Source organism: Brassica rapa, chromosome A04, assembly GCF_000309985.2.
Source record: "Brassica rapa cultivar Chiifu-401-42 chromosome A04, CAAS_Brap_v3.01, whole genome shotgun sequence".
In the NCBI taxonomy this organism is placed as follows: domain Eukaryota; kingdom Viridiplantae; phylum Streptophyta; class Magnoliopsida; order Brassicales; family Brassicaceae; genus Brassica; species Brassica rapa.
Window position 1 is genome coordinate 20,600,208 of NC_024798.2, and position 16,399 is coordinate 20,616,606.

The window sequence follows — 16,399 nt, forward strand, 5'->3', positions numbered from 1 at the left end:
GAGACAAGACCATGGCGAAGCAAAAGACAAACGAAGAAGGCGGAAGAAGAGAGGCGCCTCCGGCGTTGGCACGCGCTCGGACGCGCGGCCGGACGCCGGAGCTTCACTTATAATCGATCGGACTCGAGAGAGAGTTTAGGTAGGAGAGAAAAACTCGATGTCAAACTGTTTAATATATTTTGATTTGTCCACTATAGTAGCAATCTATAAAAGGAAAACTTCAAATAGTAAAGCGACCAAAACAATGATGTCCAGTGATCAATAACTACTATGTGTATAGATAGAGCACCTCACACGCTTTCAAGACTAATCAGCAGCCTCTTTTCTCTCATCTCCTAAGTCCTGATTTTCAATTCTGCGAGATAGCGGTAATAGTCACCTTTTTGAAAAAATATCTAAAATCAGTACAAGAGACATGAACAGTTTTTACCGAGACAACAACATCGCCAAGCTGTAGCATGTTAGAACCCAAACCAAAGCCCTCCTTTTATGGTTAAAGACGTCAACGGAAAGATGGTTGGGTATCTCGGTTGCATCTTCCCACTAGCGGACTTTTCATCCCCTCCACCAATATGAAAGCAACAAACACAAGAAATAATATAAGCAAAAGAATCAAAGGAAACAAAAACAAAAAATACAAGTAAAGGAAGAATTTAGGCAGAAAACAAGAAAGCAAAAAAAAGACATTGATTTTTACAAAGAAAAACGAGGGGAAATTGTTTTATTGCGAGATTGATTGTGAAAACTAAATGATCAAAAGTGTCAGCATAAAAGATCATACAATCTCTAACGATCAATGACTGGATGTACTTTCTAATTGTTTTCACAAATTACACATTAAGTTTTCATTGTCAATCAAATAATATAGAATTTCCCCTCTAAAAGTTTGAAAAAAGTTTTAAAAAGAAAATTGTAGTGAAAACAATGCTTTGACAAATAAAGTTTTGTTTTGTTACACCTTACAAATCAGTTTATGCTGTCTACTCTCGTCTAAAAACTGACGCACTCCATCTCCGGCTACATCTTTTCTCCCGCAAGTAATTGGAAAAATAATCTGAAGAAGAAGAAGAAAGGAAATATCTGATTTGTGAGCTCCGTTAACAATTAGTATAAATAGACCTCAGTTTTCATTTTTGCAACACTCCCAATAAATACTAGCCGTTGGACTAACATAAATATTACTCCTATTATTTTTATTTAATTTGCTTTAGTGGACCAAAATAATTTATTAATATAACCCATTGTAAAAACTTTGCTACAGTCCCAATAAATTCTAACCGTTGGACTAACATAAATATTATTCATATTATTTTTATTTAATTTGCTTTTAGTGGACCAAAATAATTTATTAATATTACCCATTGTAAAAATGTTGAAGCACCTCATCGTGAAAACATATTTCATTTTCTCGTATTTGTATTTAAGCTCCTCGGTAAAATCTATAAAAAAAAATCCGAGTTTTCAAAAGCCTATGATGTTACTAAAGTCTTAACAATATTGGAGTAGTAAAAGATTTCTCTAACGATTTTTTTTTTGTTCAACACCAACGATCAAAAAAATAGAACGTTTTGTTTCTGTCGAAAAATTCAAGCTTATGGTTTGTAAGGAATTATTTTTTATTTAAATGGTTATAAAAAAATGCATAACTTACAAATCAGTTTCCGATGGAGAAAACCGACGGCCGTGACTGTAAAAAAAAACACATGCTCACTTTGGGACTTTCACTTTCTATTTTTTGCTTTATTTTTCTTTTATTTATAAACATAGTCACTAAACCATTAAAAGAGAGATAGTTACCGTTGCTACCACAACCCAATAAATACTAGCCGTCGGAGAAATCTATACTATTTTTATTAAAAATTTGCTCTTAGTGGACCAAAATAAATATTGAAACACCTCACGGTGAAAAAACTTATTTCACTCTATCGTACTTGTATTTAAGTTACTCGTTAAAATCAAAAAAAAAACCGATTGTAAAAAGCCAATGATGTTACTAAAGTCTAAAAATATTGGAGTAGACAAAAATTGTTCTTCACATTAAAACCTTAGTTATCGTTTTGTTAATAACAGACTAGCCTCTCTTTAGTCATTTAGTTTTTTCACCCTTCAGTAATAGTAATAGGGAAAAAATCAAAAACATAGCAGCAAATAACATTAACAAGAAATGACCATATCATATTCATAAGAAAGCGTACGAAGGATTCAGAGAGATTTAACACATCGTAGAATAAAATATTACATAGCAGAGAAATAGATTTTAGAGAATGGTACAAAGCCGGTTTACTTTAGATGCCTTAACCGGTATTCTGCATACCGGCGGCTATACCCTTCATGGTAAGGATAACAGTGTCTTCAAGTCCAGGTGCGTACTCACTCTTAGGATTCAGCTTAACTAGCTCAGCCGCTGGTTTACTAGACTCCATGTAGTCTTTAGACAAGTGTGGCCTCACTTTAACATGGAAGCTCGGGTCACGGATCTGCTTGAGAGTATAGGCTTGACACACGTTCAACGTGGTGATGTACGGGTCACGTAGCTGCAGCCTTTGCCTCAGGTAGGGATCACCTTCAAGAATGTCCTTGTGACCAGCCACCTAGTCAAGGCAAACAAAATTTCATAAAACCGAACCAAGATTCAAGAACCTGTCTGAACATCTATGTCATACCTGGAGGAGGAGACGTCTGGTCTCTTGGTAGTTAACACGAAGCTGTTCACCAAAGGGTTGAAGCTCTTCAGAGACGAGGAGACGGTCGTAGAGAGCAGCGATTCCAGGGTCTCCTTTGGCGAAAACCATTTCGACTAGATCGATTGTGACGCGGAAGAAAGGCCACTGGTTGTACATCTCTTTGAGCATGTTGAGATTCTTGGCGTCCTTCTGGATCACGCGTTTGAACGCTGATCCAAAGCCTAGCCATACCGGCAAGTGGAACCTTGTCTGAGTCCAGGCAAAGATCCATGGGATTGCACGTAGAGACTCAATGCCTCCGCTTGGTTTTCGCTTTGATGGTCTGCTTCCTATGTTCATCCTTCCATACTCAAGCTCAGGTGTTGCCTGTAACACAAGTGAGTTGGTTAAAAGAACTTAACAGACAAAAGTAAGGACAAAGTGTAGTCTGAAGGTTCGATTCTTTCGGTTAGTTCGGTTCAACATAAATCTTACCAAATTAACCAAAAATAAAGTTCAGTTCGGTATTTGGTTTTCAAAATCCTACCTAATTTTTTAAATTTTGGTCAGATAATTTTTTTAAAATTTCAGATAATTTTGGTTCGAAATTTGGTTAGTTCGGTTCGGGTTTTTGGTATGGTGTGGTAATATTTTTTAAAAGAAAACCGAAGTAAACTGAACCAAAAACCGATTTTTTTTAAAACCCACCGAATCGAACCAAACTCCTGACCAAAATAACCGAACGAACCACAAAAATTTGGTTCTGTTCAGACAAAAATACCAAGCCTAGGCAAGTAAGCTGGGTTAAAGAACTTACCAGACGGAAGTACTCTACGAAACGAGGCTCCTTGAAGACAACAGACCGATACTCCTCAGTAGCAATCACAGCCATCTCATCCATAAGCACACGCCACTCAGGCTTAGGAGAAACAGGCGGATGCATCCCATGCTCAAGTGTAGCAGCAGTGAAACGCTGAAGAGTCCTGAAACACAAATGCTCTTCTCCAAAAGACTGCTCAATAACTTCCCCTTGCACCGTCACCCTAAGCTGCCCGTGGATCGTATCCGGCGGCTGAGACAAGATAGCAAGATGCGTAGGCCCGCCACCTCTCCCCACAGTCCCACCTCTCCCGTGAAACATAGTCAGCTTCACTCCGTACTCTTTTGCCACCTTCACCAGCTCCTCTTGTGTCTTGTACAGCTGCCACGCCGCGGATAAACGTCCCGCGTCTTTGCCTGAGTCTGAGTACCCGATCATGACCTCTTGCTTGCCGTTGATCCGGTTCCTGTACCACTCTATGGAGAAGAGACGCGCGACGGAAGCAGGAGCGTTTTCTAGATCAGCTAGCTTCTCGAACAAGGGGACGACTCTCAGAGGGTGAGTGATTCCACATTCACGTTGTAAAAGCTCGACAGCGAGGACGTCTGAGGGAGCAGTGGCCATTGAGATGATGTACGCGCCGAAGCTATCGTGAGGAAGCTCGGAGATGACTTTGAACGTGTCCAACACGTCAGCGATCTCTTCGGTTTTGGGAAGATCGTGTCCGAAGAGAGGGCGTTTCCCGCTCAGCTCGGATAAGAGCCACTCCTGTCTTTTCTCCTCCGACCATTCTTTGTAAGAACCGATGCCTAAGTGCTGCGTGATGGCGTCTAAGACATCGGTGTGACGGTCGGATTCTTGACGGATGTCGAGCTTCACAAGGGCCAGACCAAATGTAGACACTTGACGCAAGAAGTCTAGCAGGCTTCCATCGGCTATAGGTCTGTCTCCGCAGTCGCATAGCGACCTGTAACAAAGCTCAAGCGGCTCCAAGAACTGTGGAAACAAACACAAAAACAATAAGACAAGAACACCGTTTAGTTGATCTATAAACAGCAAGAACACACACCTGGTCCACACTAGTGAACACCGAGTCTTCAGGAATGTCTGAGACTCCACTTGACAAGAGCTGGCGCGCACGCTCACGTGTGTTGTAGAGTTTGTCTCTAACGTCTCCGAGTATAGCTCTGTACGGCTCATTTGAAGGGATTTGTTTCCAAAACTCTGCATCAATCCAAAAAAAAACAGAACACAAATCAAACATCTCATATTTTAAGTAGTTTAAGAGAAATTTGTTTATATCAAAATATAAGTCATTTTCATATTTGTAGGTAACTTTTAATTTTATTGAATATAGTTTGACCAATCAAATAATAGACTTATTCTTGATTGGTTTTTTTTTTTGTCACAAATTCTTGATTGGTTTAAAATACTTAATTTATATATTAATTTACTACTCCATATTAAAATTAATTTAAGAGAAAATTGTTTGTTTTAAAATATAAGAAGTTTTCATATTGTAGGTAATTAACTTTTACTTCTATTGAATATAGATCAAATAAAATAGACTTACTTTTGATTGGTTAAACTATACTTAATTTATACGTTTAAAAAAAATAGTAATAACTTTCTTAATGTTTCTTAATTTATATGTTAATGTTTCTTAATATTTTTTTTGGTTAATGTTTGTGCATTTAACAGAGGGAGTATAACAGACCTATATAGTGTTTTGCATCTCTTTTGGCACACCTTTGAACTTCTGCACGTACACGAAGCTCTTCATTGCAACGCCACATAGACATCTTCAAACAAAACCAAAAGTAAGATTAATGCTACTAAACATAAGATCTTCTTCAACTGTCACTTTCCATTACCTCAAACATAAGATCTTCAATCTGGGAGAAGTAGAGATTAGCAGCCATCATTCTTGCTAGTAAGCATACATCTCTTGTAACTTCAGGAGTCACTCGAGGGTTTCCTGTGGTGAGATTAAGACATGTTTAGTAAAATTTAAAACCATGTTTTCAAGAGGAAAAAGAAGTAATAAGAGTGTATAGGTACGTACCATCACGGTCACCACCCATCCAAGAAGAGAACTGAATGAGAGGTGCATTGTAAGGAACACGCTCGTTGATTCCAATGTTCTTCAGAGCAGTATCAACGCGTCTCAAGAATTTAGGAACTCCTTTCCAGATTGTCTCGTGGAAGTAACTCATCCCTGCTCTCATCTCATCTTGCGGTGTAGGTGGAGTTCTCCTAATCTCATCCGTGCGGAAAGCAGCTTGAATCTGGCGCAACACAACACATAGCATTAGTAAGACTTCATTTAATAGCAAAGAGTTTTCTTTGTTTGTTTATGTATACAAAGTGAAATTGTTAAACCAAATCAAAATGAAATAAAGCTACAAAAAATTTATAGTTTTTTTTTTCCAAACTGAAAAAGTTAATATAGAAAAATAATAATGTCCCAATGTAAACTAATTTTTTTTAAAAGATAAAAGAATATTATATTTAAAATTCCTAAAACTCTTTAGTTTCATGTAATAAAAAGAGTTCTTTGTTTGTGTATGTATACCTCTCGTTGCAGAGCTTCATCGAGTTCTTGTTTATCATCAGGAGTAATGTCTTTTGCATATAACTGTGTTAAGCAATCACGAATCCTAAAACATTCAAAAACAAAACACATCAGTAAAAACAAACACACAAGAAACCAATAATGTCTGTGACTCAGAACAAACCTTCCAAACTTTTGGAGCAAAGAGCGGCGAACAGATTGAGTAGGATGAGCAGTCAAGACCAAGTCAACAGTCTGGTTCTTGAGAGCATCAAAGACCTCTTCAGGGGTCTTGTTAAGCTGCAACAGCCTCTTGAGAGTCTCTTCAATATCGGATTCTGTTGTTGCGGAGGCCTCATCAGCGAAGTCTCCTTTTTTAAGCTTCTTGATCCTGCGCCTGTACGCAATCTGGACTTCCTCGGCCAAGTTAGCCAAGCTAAGCATGTTGGAGAATGACTTTGTGACAACGATTGAGTCTCCTGGGTCCAGAGACGTCAGCATGTTTCCGAGCTCCTCTAGCTTAGCAGTGTTGCGGTTCCCGTCGTAATCCGCAGCTACCTCGTAGCATTCTTGAACCTTTTAGACAAAATACACAGAAACATTGTCTGATTCAGAACGTTAATTATAAAACAACTCAGTGTGTCTGATCTACCCGATTTCACTAAAAAGGTTTTAACTTTTGAGATTGCTTAAGGAGAAACAACAAACCCACATGAACAAACCTAAATGTATCTCAAAGTTCAAAATTTTAAGACAGAACTCAGCGTGTCTGATGCAGAGTGTGTCTGTGTCTGATCTACCTCATTACACTAAAAGGTTTGGACTTTTGGGATGGTTTAAGCAGGAACAACAAACCCACATGAACAAACCTAAATGTATCTCAAAGTTCAAATTTTTTAAGACAGAACACAGCGTGTCTGATGCAGAGTGTGTCTGTGTCTAATCTACCTGATTTCACGAAAAGGTTTGGACTTTTGGGGTAGTGTAAGGAGAAACAACAAACCCATGTGGTGATTTTAGATGAGTAAACTAAATGTATCTCAAAGTTCAGATTTTTAAGACAAAACCCTTTGCTCTGTTTTAAGACAAAACTAAGTTTGTTTGATGCAGAATGTGTCTGATCTGTCCGATTTTACCATAAAGGTTTGAACTTTTGGGATAGTTTAAGGAGAAATTACAAAACCCATGTCGTGATTTTTGATCAACAGACCTAAATGTATCTCAAAGTTCAGATTTTTAAAATTTTAAGACAGAACTCTATGCTCTGTTTTAGAGATAACAAGTTGAGAAAAGAGTGAGAATGAGAAAAGGGAAACGTACGAATTCTCTGACTTCTTCGCCATGCAAATCCTGGAGAATATCGAGAAACCGATCCAGCAAGAGAGCATCGTACTCCACAAGCTTGTCGTCTTCAGAGACCTTAGCAGGAGCAATAAGCCTGAGCTGAGCATCAATGGAACCCATCTTCTTCAAACTTCCGGTAGCCATGGTTGATGGTTATCCTCCCTCTCTCTCTTTCTCTCTCTCTAACACACCTTTTTAATATCAAACCTAATAAAGAAACCCCTTTAATCCCTTCCCCGGATGTTTCTAGATTGATACAATCGGCGAAAATTCAGGAGTATCAAACCCGATAATGCTGGAAGTGAAACAAGTCGAATAAAATAAAAAAGATTCGCTTTTTTTAATTAATTAAGGGATAATGAGGAGATTAAAAAATAACAAGAAAGGCAAAACGAGTGGCGTAGTAGAGTGGGAGTATCCCGTGGAACAAGTTTGAGAAGAGGAAAAAAAGATCGAGAAGTTTCTTTCACGAGGAAGACAATGGAAAGAGAAGAGTCATGTGATGAAAGAGTTTGAAGCCTTGGAAAAATCTCAGTAGAGAAAGCTAGTCCACTCGATGTCTATTGGTAGTTGTAGCGTATTTATAGCCGAAACTTTTTTCTTTTTTTTTTTCTCGTATAAAAATCTATTAATTTCATTATATGATTACAATGTTTTCCAGCAGATAATAATATTTTCACAACCATATACTCCTTCCATTTCTTTACTTTTTTTTTTCATTTTTATACATACTTTATTATTTAAATATCTAACACAATTAAAAAGGATAGTGTTTAACTCATTCGACCATAACTGCATTTGTAAACCAGAATTTATCGATGACAAAAAAAAAAAACAGATTTTATCTTTTGTAAAATACTTCTAACTTCTTCTTTTTTGTTATTTGCTGAGTCGAATTTTAGTCTGGATTTAACTTGGAGAATCAACTTTTTTATCTAGCTTATTCTTTCTCTCTTCAAATCATGCAAGGAATAAATAAACTAGATAAAGTTTATCATGCAAGTTATCTGAACTGAAATTTGATTTAACCATTAACAAAAAGTTAATTCGTTTAATTAAATTAGTTAGAAGTATTTTACAAAGTAAAGAAGATCTTGTCTACAAAAATGTAGTTCTAGTTGAATGAGTTAAATTCGGATTTAGAGCTTATTCAAACTTTGTCAGGAAGTCGTTGTGAAGTCTAATCTGAAAAAAAAAAAAAACACAATGTGGTGGTCGAACCGGACAGTGATGAAGCCAAAGAGTATGATAATTCAAACATCGATTACATTGTTAGTTCTTTCTCTTCTGCACCTCACGTCGCAAGATGTGGCATCACTGGCATGCTACGTGACACGTTTTTGAGTATTCTTATCTCTTTGATTTTTTTTTGGATCAAATCTCTATGATTGGGGCTAAAATGGACCTAGTTTCTTTTACGTTATAAACAGTGTTTGAGGTGAGTTTTTAACATCACCATCTCTATGCTATTTTGACCTTTTTCATTTATTTGAAAATGGCCGTATGAAAAAAAAAATGCAAATTTTGAATAACGTACGTCGGCCGTCATTGCGAAATTAGGAACGGGACCAAACTGCATGGTTGGTCATGACGACTTTAGAGTGGACTCATGAGAGTTACCAATTCGACTTTTTCTTGTTTTGGCTTCTTTTAATATATCACGAAACCATAACATGTTCTATTGTCTTTATGTTCTTTTTATCTTAAGCTTTTGTACGAAAGTATCTAAGAAAATATGAAAGTTCATAAATCATAATCACTGATTACGGGCAGCTACGGAATATGCCAAAGGATATGCTGATTTGTTTCATATTTAGAAGAAAAGGTTAAATAGTTTTTTTTTTTATTTTCTTGCTTTAATCTATACTTGTAAGATAAACAGATGAAATCAGTATAGCTATATGAGAAAACATTTTTATTTTTATGAAAGCAAGCAGGAGAATAAAGGCATTCGAAGTAAACATTATTCGTAGTAATGAGTTTCAGAAAACAAAGGTATATAGCCAGAATTAGTCATAGGCCAAGTCTAACGAAACATTTGTTTTTGATTTCCAAAAATTTTAGATTTTTTTTAGAAACATAAACCCCAAATTTATATTAAAAAATTAATCTTTAAATTATTAAAATCTTTAATAAATCGTCTAAAACTTTGAAAATTTCATGGTTGACCCTGTATAAAAGAAGATAAATCCCCAAGAATTGTGGAAGGAGCCAGAAATTTAACACAGCTATTTTTGACCAAAGACTGTAGGCGTACCAAGTCTATTACGGTCTTATCATATAGTTTTTTAACCCGTTTTTTTTTTCCTTTATTTGATTCTCGAATCTAAGAACAAAGGGCCAACCAAAGATTCCCAAGGATATAAAATAGAATCGTTCAAAAACCTTATCATATCAGTTTATTTTATCAAAGACCTTATCGTATCAAATTTTACGATAAGCCCCTTTGAATTTGTTTCCATCATTCCAAATTTGTTGAAAATAAATAATATTTTAATTTAAAATCACTCAAAATAAATAAAACTATTAGAATTGAATTATATTTGGAATTATACATAGAGATATATAATCTGTAAAATTTGAATACAACCATTTATGTCAAACTTTTCTAATAGAATTTTGAATATTTTTACACCAAGAAAAAAGAATTTTGAATATATTTTATTTATTTTCTATGTTCAATTTTTTTCCTTTTTTTATGAGGTGTGCACTATTTGATTGTATAATCAAATAAACATACATCAAACTATTATTATTAAAGGTTTTGAGCTTTAGAAAATGTGAAAGGGCAATGCAAAATAACCTTTTAACTCTTCAAGAGTCGGACGAAAGAAACAAACAGAATCAATAGACCAATATCCTAGTTTCTATCGTTGATATGAGGTGTATATATCAAAGAATTTTGTTCTCATTTAGTTCTATAATATTTTTACTCTATCCATTATAAAAAGCCACGTCGAATATATAGTTTGATTCTTTTGTCACTCTCTCACATTGTATATATTGTAAGTGATACTTTATAAACTGAGAGAGAAGCAACAATATCCGTATCAAGAAGATTCGTACTTACGCATATATTATTTTGCATGATTCAATTCAGTCACATCTTCTAGATGAACTCGAACCACATGTTCTCTGTTCTGCGATTTTATTTTCGTCAGTGGTAGCATCATAATATTCATCAACTATTACTAGTATTCATGAAATCATTAGTGAGATTACTATAGTATATAGTATGAAATGAATAAAAGCATAACTTTTTATCTGAAAATGAAATTTGAGATAGTGGTGGGAAACTGAGAATATATGCTGCCTGTTATACGGATATTCTATTTCCTTGCATATTTATGTATCAATACGTGCATACTGAAAATAATGTGTATGTATGTATATATGATAAAACTTACTTCCACCATGTTTTTTTGTAAGTTAACCTTCCACCATGTTACTATAATTTTTTCTACGACTAACCATGCCTGGTATATATGTAGTCACGAGTCGAATAAACAAAAATATACATTACGCTACTATAGTCATTTACGGACACGAGTTCGCATTTAGTTAGCCAACTAGATTTTGACCCGCGCTTTCAAAGCGCGGGATTATTTTCGAAACATTACAAATTTATTTAATATAAATTTGTATTTTAATTGTATCTACACTTAGATATTACGAATGAAACATTATATTCAATGTTTTGAAACCCGATCCGATCCGCAGTTAAATTGCCAAATTCGGTAGTTCATAAGTAATCCATTTTAGTTTAAAAAAACTGTTATTTAAAAATTCTATAAAACCCGTAACAACCGCTAAAACCCGAGATCTGGTTATCGGTTGAACTGATAGATGACCCAATATGTAATCCGGTTTGATTTATTATTATATTTTGAGTATTGTAATATATATTCATGAACGTTCAGAAGAATAGTGAATATATTATGAAATTGATATTCCAATTTTAATACAATTTTAGTCCAACTAAAATTCCATCTTGTTAATGGATTAATATTTGAGTGGATGCATATTAAAAATAAAATAGATTTGAGCATCAATAATGTGTATACGTCTATTACAAATTAATGATTTACGTTTTCAAAAAAAAGTATAATTGTTTATTTAGTTATTAGATACTTTTTGATGTTTTGTCTATGGCTTATTTTTAATTTAAAATTTAATTTCATTATTCGCATTAGAAATTTAAATATTTATAATTTTAATTTTGATATATATTTTAATATATTTAGTTCTTAATTTTTTTATAATTTATATATATAATTTTATTTTTAAACAATTAAAATATTGACTCTTACTCTTTGGCTTCAATTTATGTTAATGTAATGTTTTATGATATATTTGTGTTAATATATTTGTTCAATTAGTATATATTTGATATATATATTTTATGTCTGTTTGAGTAATCCGTACAAAATATATTCATAAAACTATCAATAGTAACATGTTTCATCATATAATTACTGTTAATATTTATTTTATAATATGTATTTATATATATTTTAGTACTCTAATATAATAATTATATTTTTATGTATTTGGTGAGGGTTTTGAACAATTTTTTTTTTTTTGCATTTGGATTAATATATAGTTGTATATATACGAATGAATATATATATATATATATATAATTATTTATTACATTAATAACTAAAACATAATTGATTAGTTATTTGAATTTTGAATTAATATAAATTAAATTCATTAGTTTAAAAAATAATAGATTAGTTAGTTAGTTCCTTAATTTTAGGTATAATGTATATTTAACAATTAAATTAGATATGAGTAGAATAATAGAAAATGTAATTAAATGTAATTGTCCAACCTAGACTATTTGTAAGTAGATAAAAATTGATTCTGTTTTAATAGTATTGATGTACAGTAACTTTTATATGCTCTATAAGATTACGATTCAACATTCACACACACATGCATATGCCAGAAGTAGAAAATAAAAGTGTGAGTGTGACTGAAATGATATTTTTGGAGATTATGATTGTACCGACCAAATAAAACGTCCTATGACAAGCCAAAAGGTCAAAGCAGTCGATCTCGAGTGGTCTGTTGGCACGATCGAAGCTTCTTAAAAAGTGAAAGACCTTAATTTGCAAAGAAAATTTCAGAAAAGTTACAGGTAGATTAATTGTTTTTGTAGGTAGGAACTTTTTATATTATAAAAGTACGTTAATTGGACCTAAACCTACCACATCTTTCAAAGACCAGTTGATTCTTTAATAAATACTGACAATTGGAAGCATCAACCTACTAGTAGTTTGGAAATTAACATAACAATAAAAGATGAAAAAGAAATAAGGATCACACAAACGTGTGATTACTTTTGTGACTAGTGACAAATGGGAAGTATAATTAGTATAATACGAGTAAAAAATAAAGTGATGATGAAAGCAAAAAGAAACTTATTTATTGTCAATATATAAGAAACAGATAGTAGTGTTACAAAAAAAAAACAAAAAACAAAACAGATAGTAAAATAAGGCCCAGTAAATCCCGAGTGAACAAGCGAGGCTTATGTCAGTTTAGCCCATGTAAAGTGCACCCAACTAAGCCCAATTTCAAAAGCTGATTGGGTTAAGTAAATAAGAAAATGCTGAGATGTATCGGGCCCGTATAAGAAAATGAAATATGAGCCTTTTTGGCCAATGGCAACTCGTTATATGCACTGAGCTATTTTTTCCTCACCCTACATTTCTATTCTTTAGAAAAATTTTAAAAAATCTCAATGATAATTTTGAGTTATGAAGAAAATTCTAAATAAAAATTTTCGATATTGTCTAATGATTCTATATTCATTATCTGTAGATTTTGCTGAATGCCATCTTTGGATCTAAGAACGTACATTAGGCCACAATTCGTTTTCTTTCGATAGCAATTCCTCCTTAAATATACCGGATGATATTTTATAATCGGTTAAAGTATACAATTATTTGTCACTGTGGTGTCAATTGACCGGTGCAGTCTAAATGTTTTGTCTTTCTTTACGTGACATAGACTCGATGAATGTGTAGTCAACATTTATATTGCAGAAACCGAATAAACTTTAATTTTTGTCTTCCACTTATTTTAAAAACGCGCACCCATGCAACCCCTAACTTCAATCATCGGAGCACAAACTAAACGCCTGCTATCATGTGAACGTATAGTACATCAAACCAGTTTACAACTTCTTAACCGAATCTAAAATCGAAATTGATTCCGGTTAGAGTGATGAATTGACAAAAAGGGAAAGATACAATAATGAAAAATTGGGGTGGGTGGGAAGACAGGGGAATCACTATCAACAAAAAGAGAAGCAGAGAAAAGATTTGTGGGGGCAAACAACTAGTGCATAAGTGTGCCTTTGAGACTGTGACATTTTTGGCAACTCATGCGTGAAGATGTTTCTTGCCCATTGTTTCTTCTTTGAACATGATTTAAGATATGTATCATCTATTTTTAGGGTTTTTTTGCGTCTATCAATGTAACTTTTCCAAACCAAGTGGTGCTCCACATATAGTAATATAGGTTGTCATATTGATCGAAGACAAAACTCAAGACACTGACCAGAACATGGTTAATAACTTTCTCTGTGATTTTTCATGTAAATTGGAAACCAGAACTATTAGGTACCTATTTCAACAGTTTAGTAGTAGTGTGGTATTGCGCTGTCATACAACACACAACATGAATATGTTAGTAATGGGTTAATTAATGACAAAACAAGATAAATGTTTGTTACATTTTCTAGTTATTTTCTATGTATATTGTATAATATATATTATATATACAAAGTAACTTGGACATTCGTTTTAACAAAAAGAAAACACACTTAGACATTCGATGGAATTCGTAATCTAGTGGTTTTATTAGTATCGTCAATTGTGACAGTATGGATTCAAGTCTACTACAATGTGTGCCTGAGCTGTAGATGATTAAAAAAAAAAGTAATTTAGACACATGTAATGTAAGCAAATTATGATGATGGGAGGTTGGATAAAACGTTATAACATTAGAAACATATAAGTGTACAATATGTCTGAATGCAAATAATTTTAAATACAACAATCATAAAATAAAAAATATGGCATACAACTTTAATTGGGCTATGAATTCCATTTGATTATAGTTGGAATTGGAAGCGCCAACAACTAAGGTCCGATTGTTAATTTCGTTCTTTCCAGATTTTAATTTCACTGTGCATGCAATTTGGGTTATTTGATAATGAGCTCGCACCAGACTTATGTTATGTGAGTTTACAAGATATTCATTACCGAAAAGCATCTCTAAAAACATACCCGTACAAATGGAAATAGTGGCATTGTAAGAAAAAGAGAACTACGTTTAAAGCAACCATTGAAAGAACCGTACACTGTCACTAGATGACAACCAAAATTTTCAATCTAAAAGTGATAAAAACCCTAGAAAACCTCAGGCAATGTCGATGCCACCTAATTTCTTATACAGACTTTTGGAAATATGTAATGGAATCTTAAACAGTACCCAATCTATGAATTTGTATAATTAGTATAGACGCAGGGTAAACTACCGCCTATCAGGCCCCTGACTGATTCTACCATAGAGGCCAACGATAGACAAGAACTCCCCCCTCCCGAACACAGCTTACAACTTTCATCGTACTGTGCTCTCCAAAGAGCAACTCTTCTCAAAATCTCAAAAGGTGATGAGTTGGAATCCCATTCCAACTCAGAATTCTTGTGGTTCGAGAGGATCCAGCTACAGGAGAACCAGGAACGGAGAGCTTTCCCCCCTTTTCCGCCCCAACTCTTTCGAATGCTGGTTTTAAGAATGAGTGATTGCCCTTCTCCGACCCTTACTGTCCAACCTGCGAGCGGACAGCTAATGCATTCTACTTATTGAACAGGGTTCTATGGTCGGTCCGCGATCCCTGGATACCGAAGGCGTCCTTGGGGTGATCTCGTAGTTCCTACGGGGTGGAGACGATGGGGTCGGTCCATGAATTTTCCTTCCTTTTGCCGCATTTCGCTCAAAGAGTTGAAGGGAGATAGTGTACCTTTACATATACCTTTTTAAACTTGACATCTTCTTTTTCGTATGATCTTCTAAATTTTCTCGAGGGCCGCAGAGCAATTCTGTTTATACTTAGATCCACAATATAAATGGAAATATCAGCTAATTCTTCATTGACCCATTTCTAGTATGTTACACACTGTACACACACACGCATAAACACATAAATCTTGTTAAGAGAGTAAAAGCACGGAGTAGTTATTGACTTCTTGTTGTTTTTCTGTTAAATTCTAGAAAGATTTTCTCAGCATATCTTTCCTCTAATGTACAAGTTTACTAACTAATAATATGAAGATAAATAAAATCGATACAACGAATACATGCTAAAACGCTGAAAACAATATTAAAATACACTTATCGTAAACACTTCAATTTGACAGATTGGGAAATAATTGTGTATATATATATATGCCAACACAAGTCTCATAAACACATCACATGCTCTCTTTTATTCCCTTCCCGCTTCTCAAGACCTTCAGTCGATCACATAGTTAAGTAATTTTAGTTTCCTTAAGTTATCTAGAGTTAAAGAACGTCAATACATTATTGATGATGGACACACCTTCAATTGTTTTGATTAGAAATTATATACCTTAGAAATTTTTGTTAGACTATAATACCTTAGAAACTATGCTCGGCTTCACTATATAAACCCCTGTAGAGAATAATACTTACACTTCCATAAAAATACTTAAGTATACATACATGGAGTGTTACTACTTACAACTTACCACATATAATTTACTGTGTGACTCTGGAAATATTTGTTCTCAACATTGACTCTCAAAGTGTTTATAATATACAGCTTTTAAATTAGTATATGTATGATATGTTTCCATTCTTAGACGAGTCTTCTTTAGAATTCTATTGAATAAATGGACTATATGACGTATTTTTATAAGGGCAAAGGGTTTTCAATTCACTTGTGAATGTGAAGTTTTGAAATAAAAATGTGGGGGC

At 34.0% G+C, this 16,399-nt stretch overlaps 1 protein-coding gene across 1 annotated transcript; it reads right to left on the reverse strand.

Moving 5' to 3' along the window:
* Positions 1–2,135: 2,135 nt before the first annotated feature.
* On the reverse strand, positions 2,136–7,947 carry LOC103865958 (phosphoenolpyruvate carboxylase 2). The gene is made up of 10 exons (XM_009143827.3): positions 7,358–7,947; positions 6,222–6,613; positions 6,059–6,143; positions 5,549–5,771; positions 5,358–5,461; positions 5,201–5,285; positions 4,553–4,707; positions 3,481–4,479; positions 2,664–3,050; positions 2,136–2,591 (listed from the first exon to the last, which is right to left on the reverse strand). The coding sequence occupies exons 1-10, from the start codon at positions 7,523–7,525 to the stop codon at positions 2,295–2,297; spliced, it is 2,895 nt and encodes a 964-aa protein (XP_009142075.2). The 5' UTR covers positions 7,526–7,947; the 3' UTR covers positions 2,136–2,294.
* Between the last annotated feature and the right edge of the window lie 8,452 nt (positions 7,948–16,399).

Bases quoted from the DNA above. Each gene is read 5' to 3' on its own strand.
- LOC103865958 (XM_009143827.3), bottom strand. From the start codon at position 7,525: ATGGCTACCGGAAGTTTGAAGAAGATGGGTTCCATTGATGCTCAGCTC. The intron at 5,772-6,058 runs GTATACATACAC...GTGTTGCGCCAG, and splicing joins ATGAAGCTCTGCAACGAGAG to ATTCAAGCTGCTTTCCGCAC. The intron at 5,462-5,548 runs GTACGTACCTAT...ATCTCACCACAG, and splicing joins GATGGGTGGTGACCGTGATG to GAAACCCTCGAGTGACTCCT.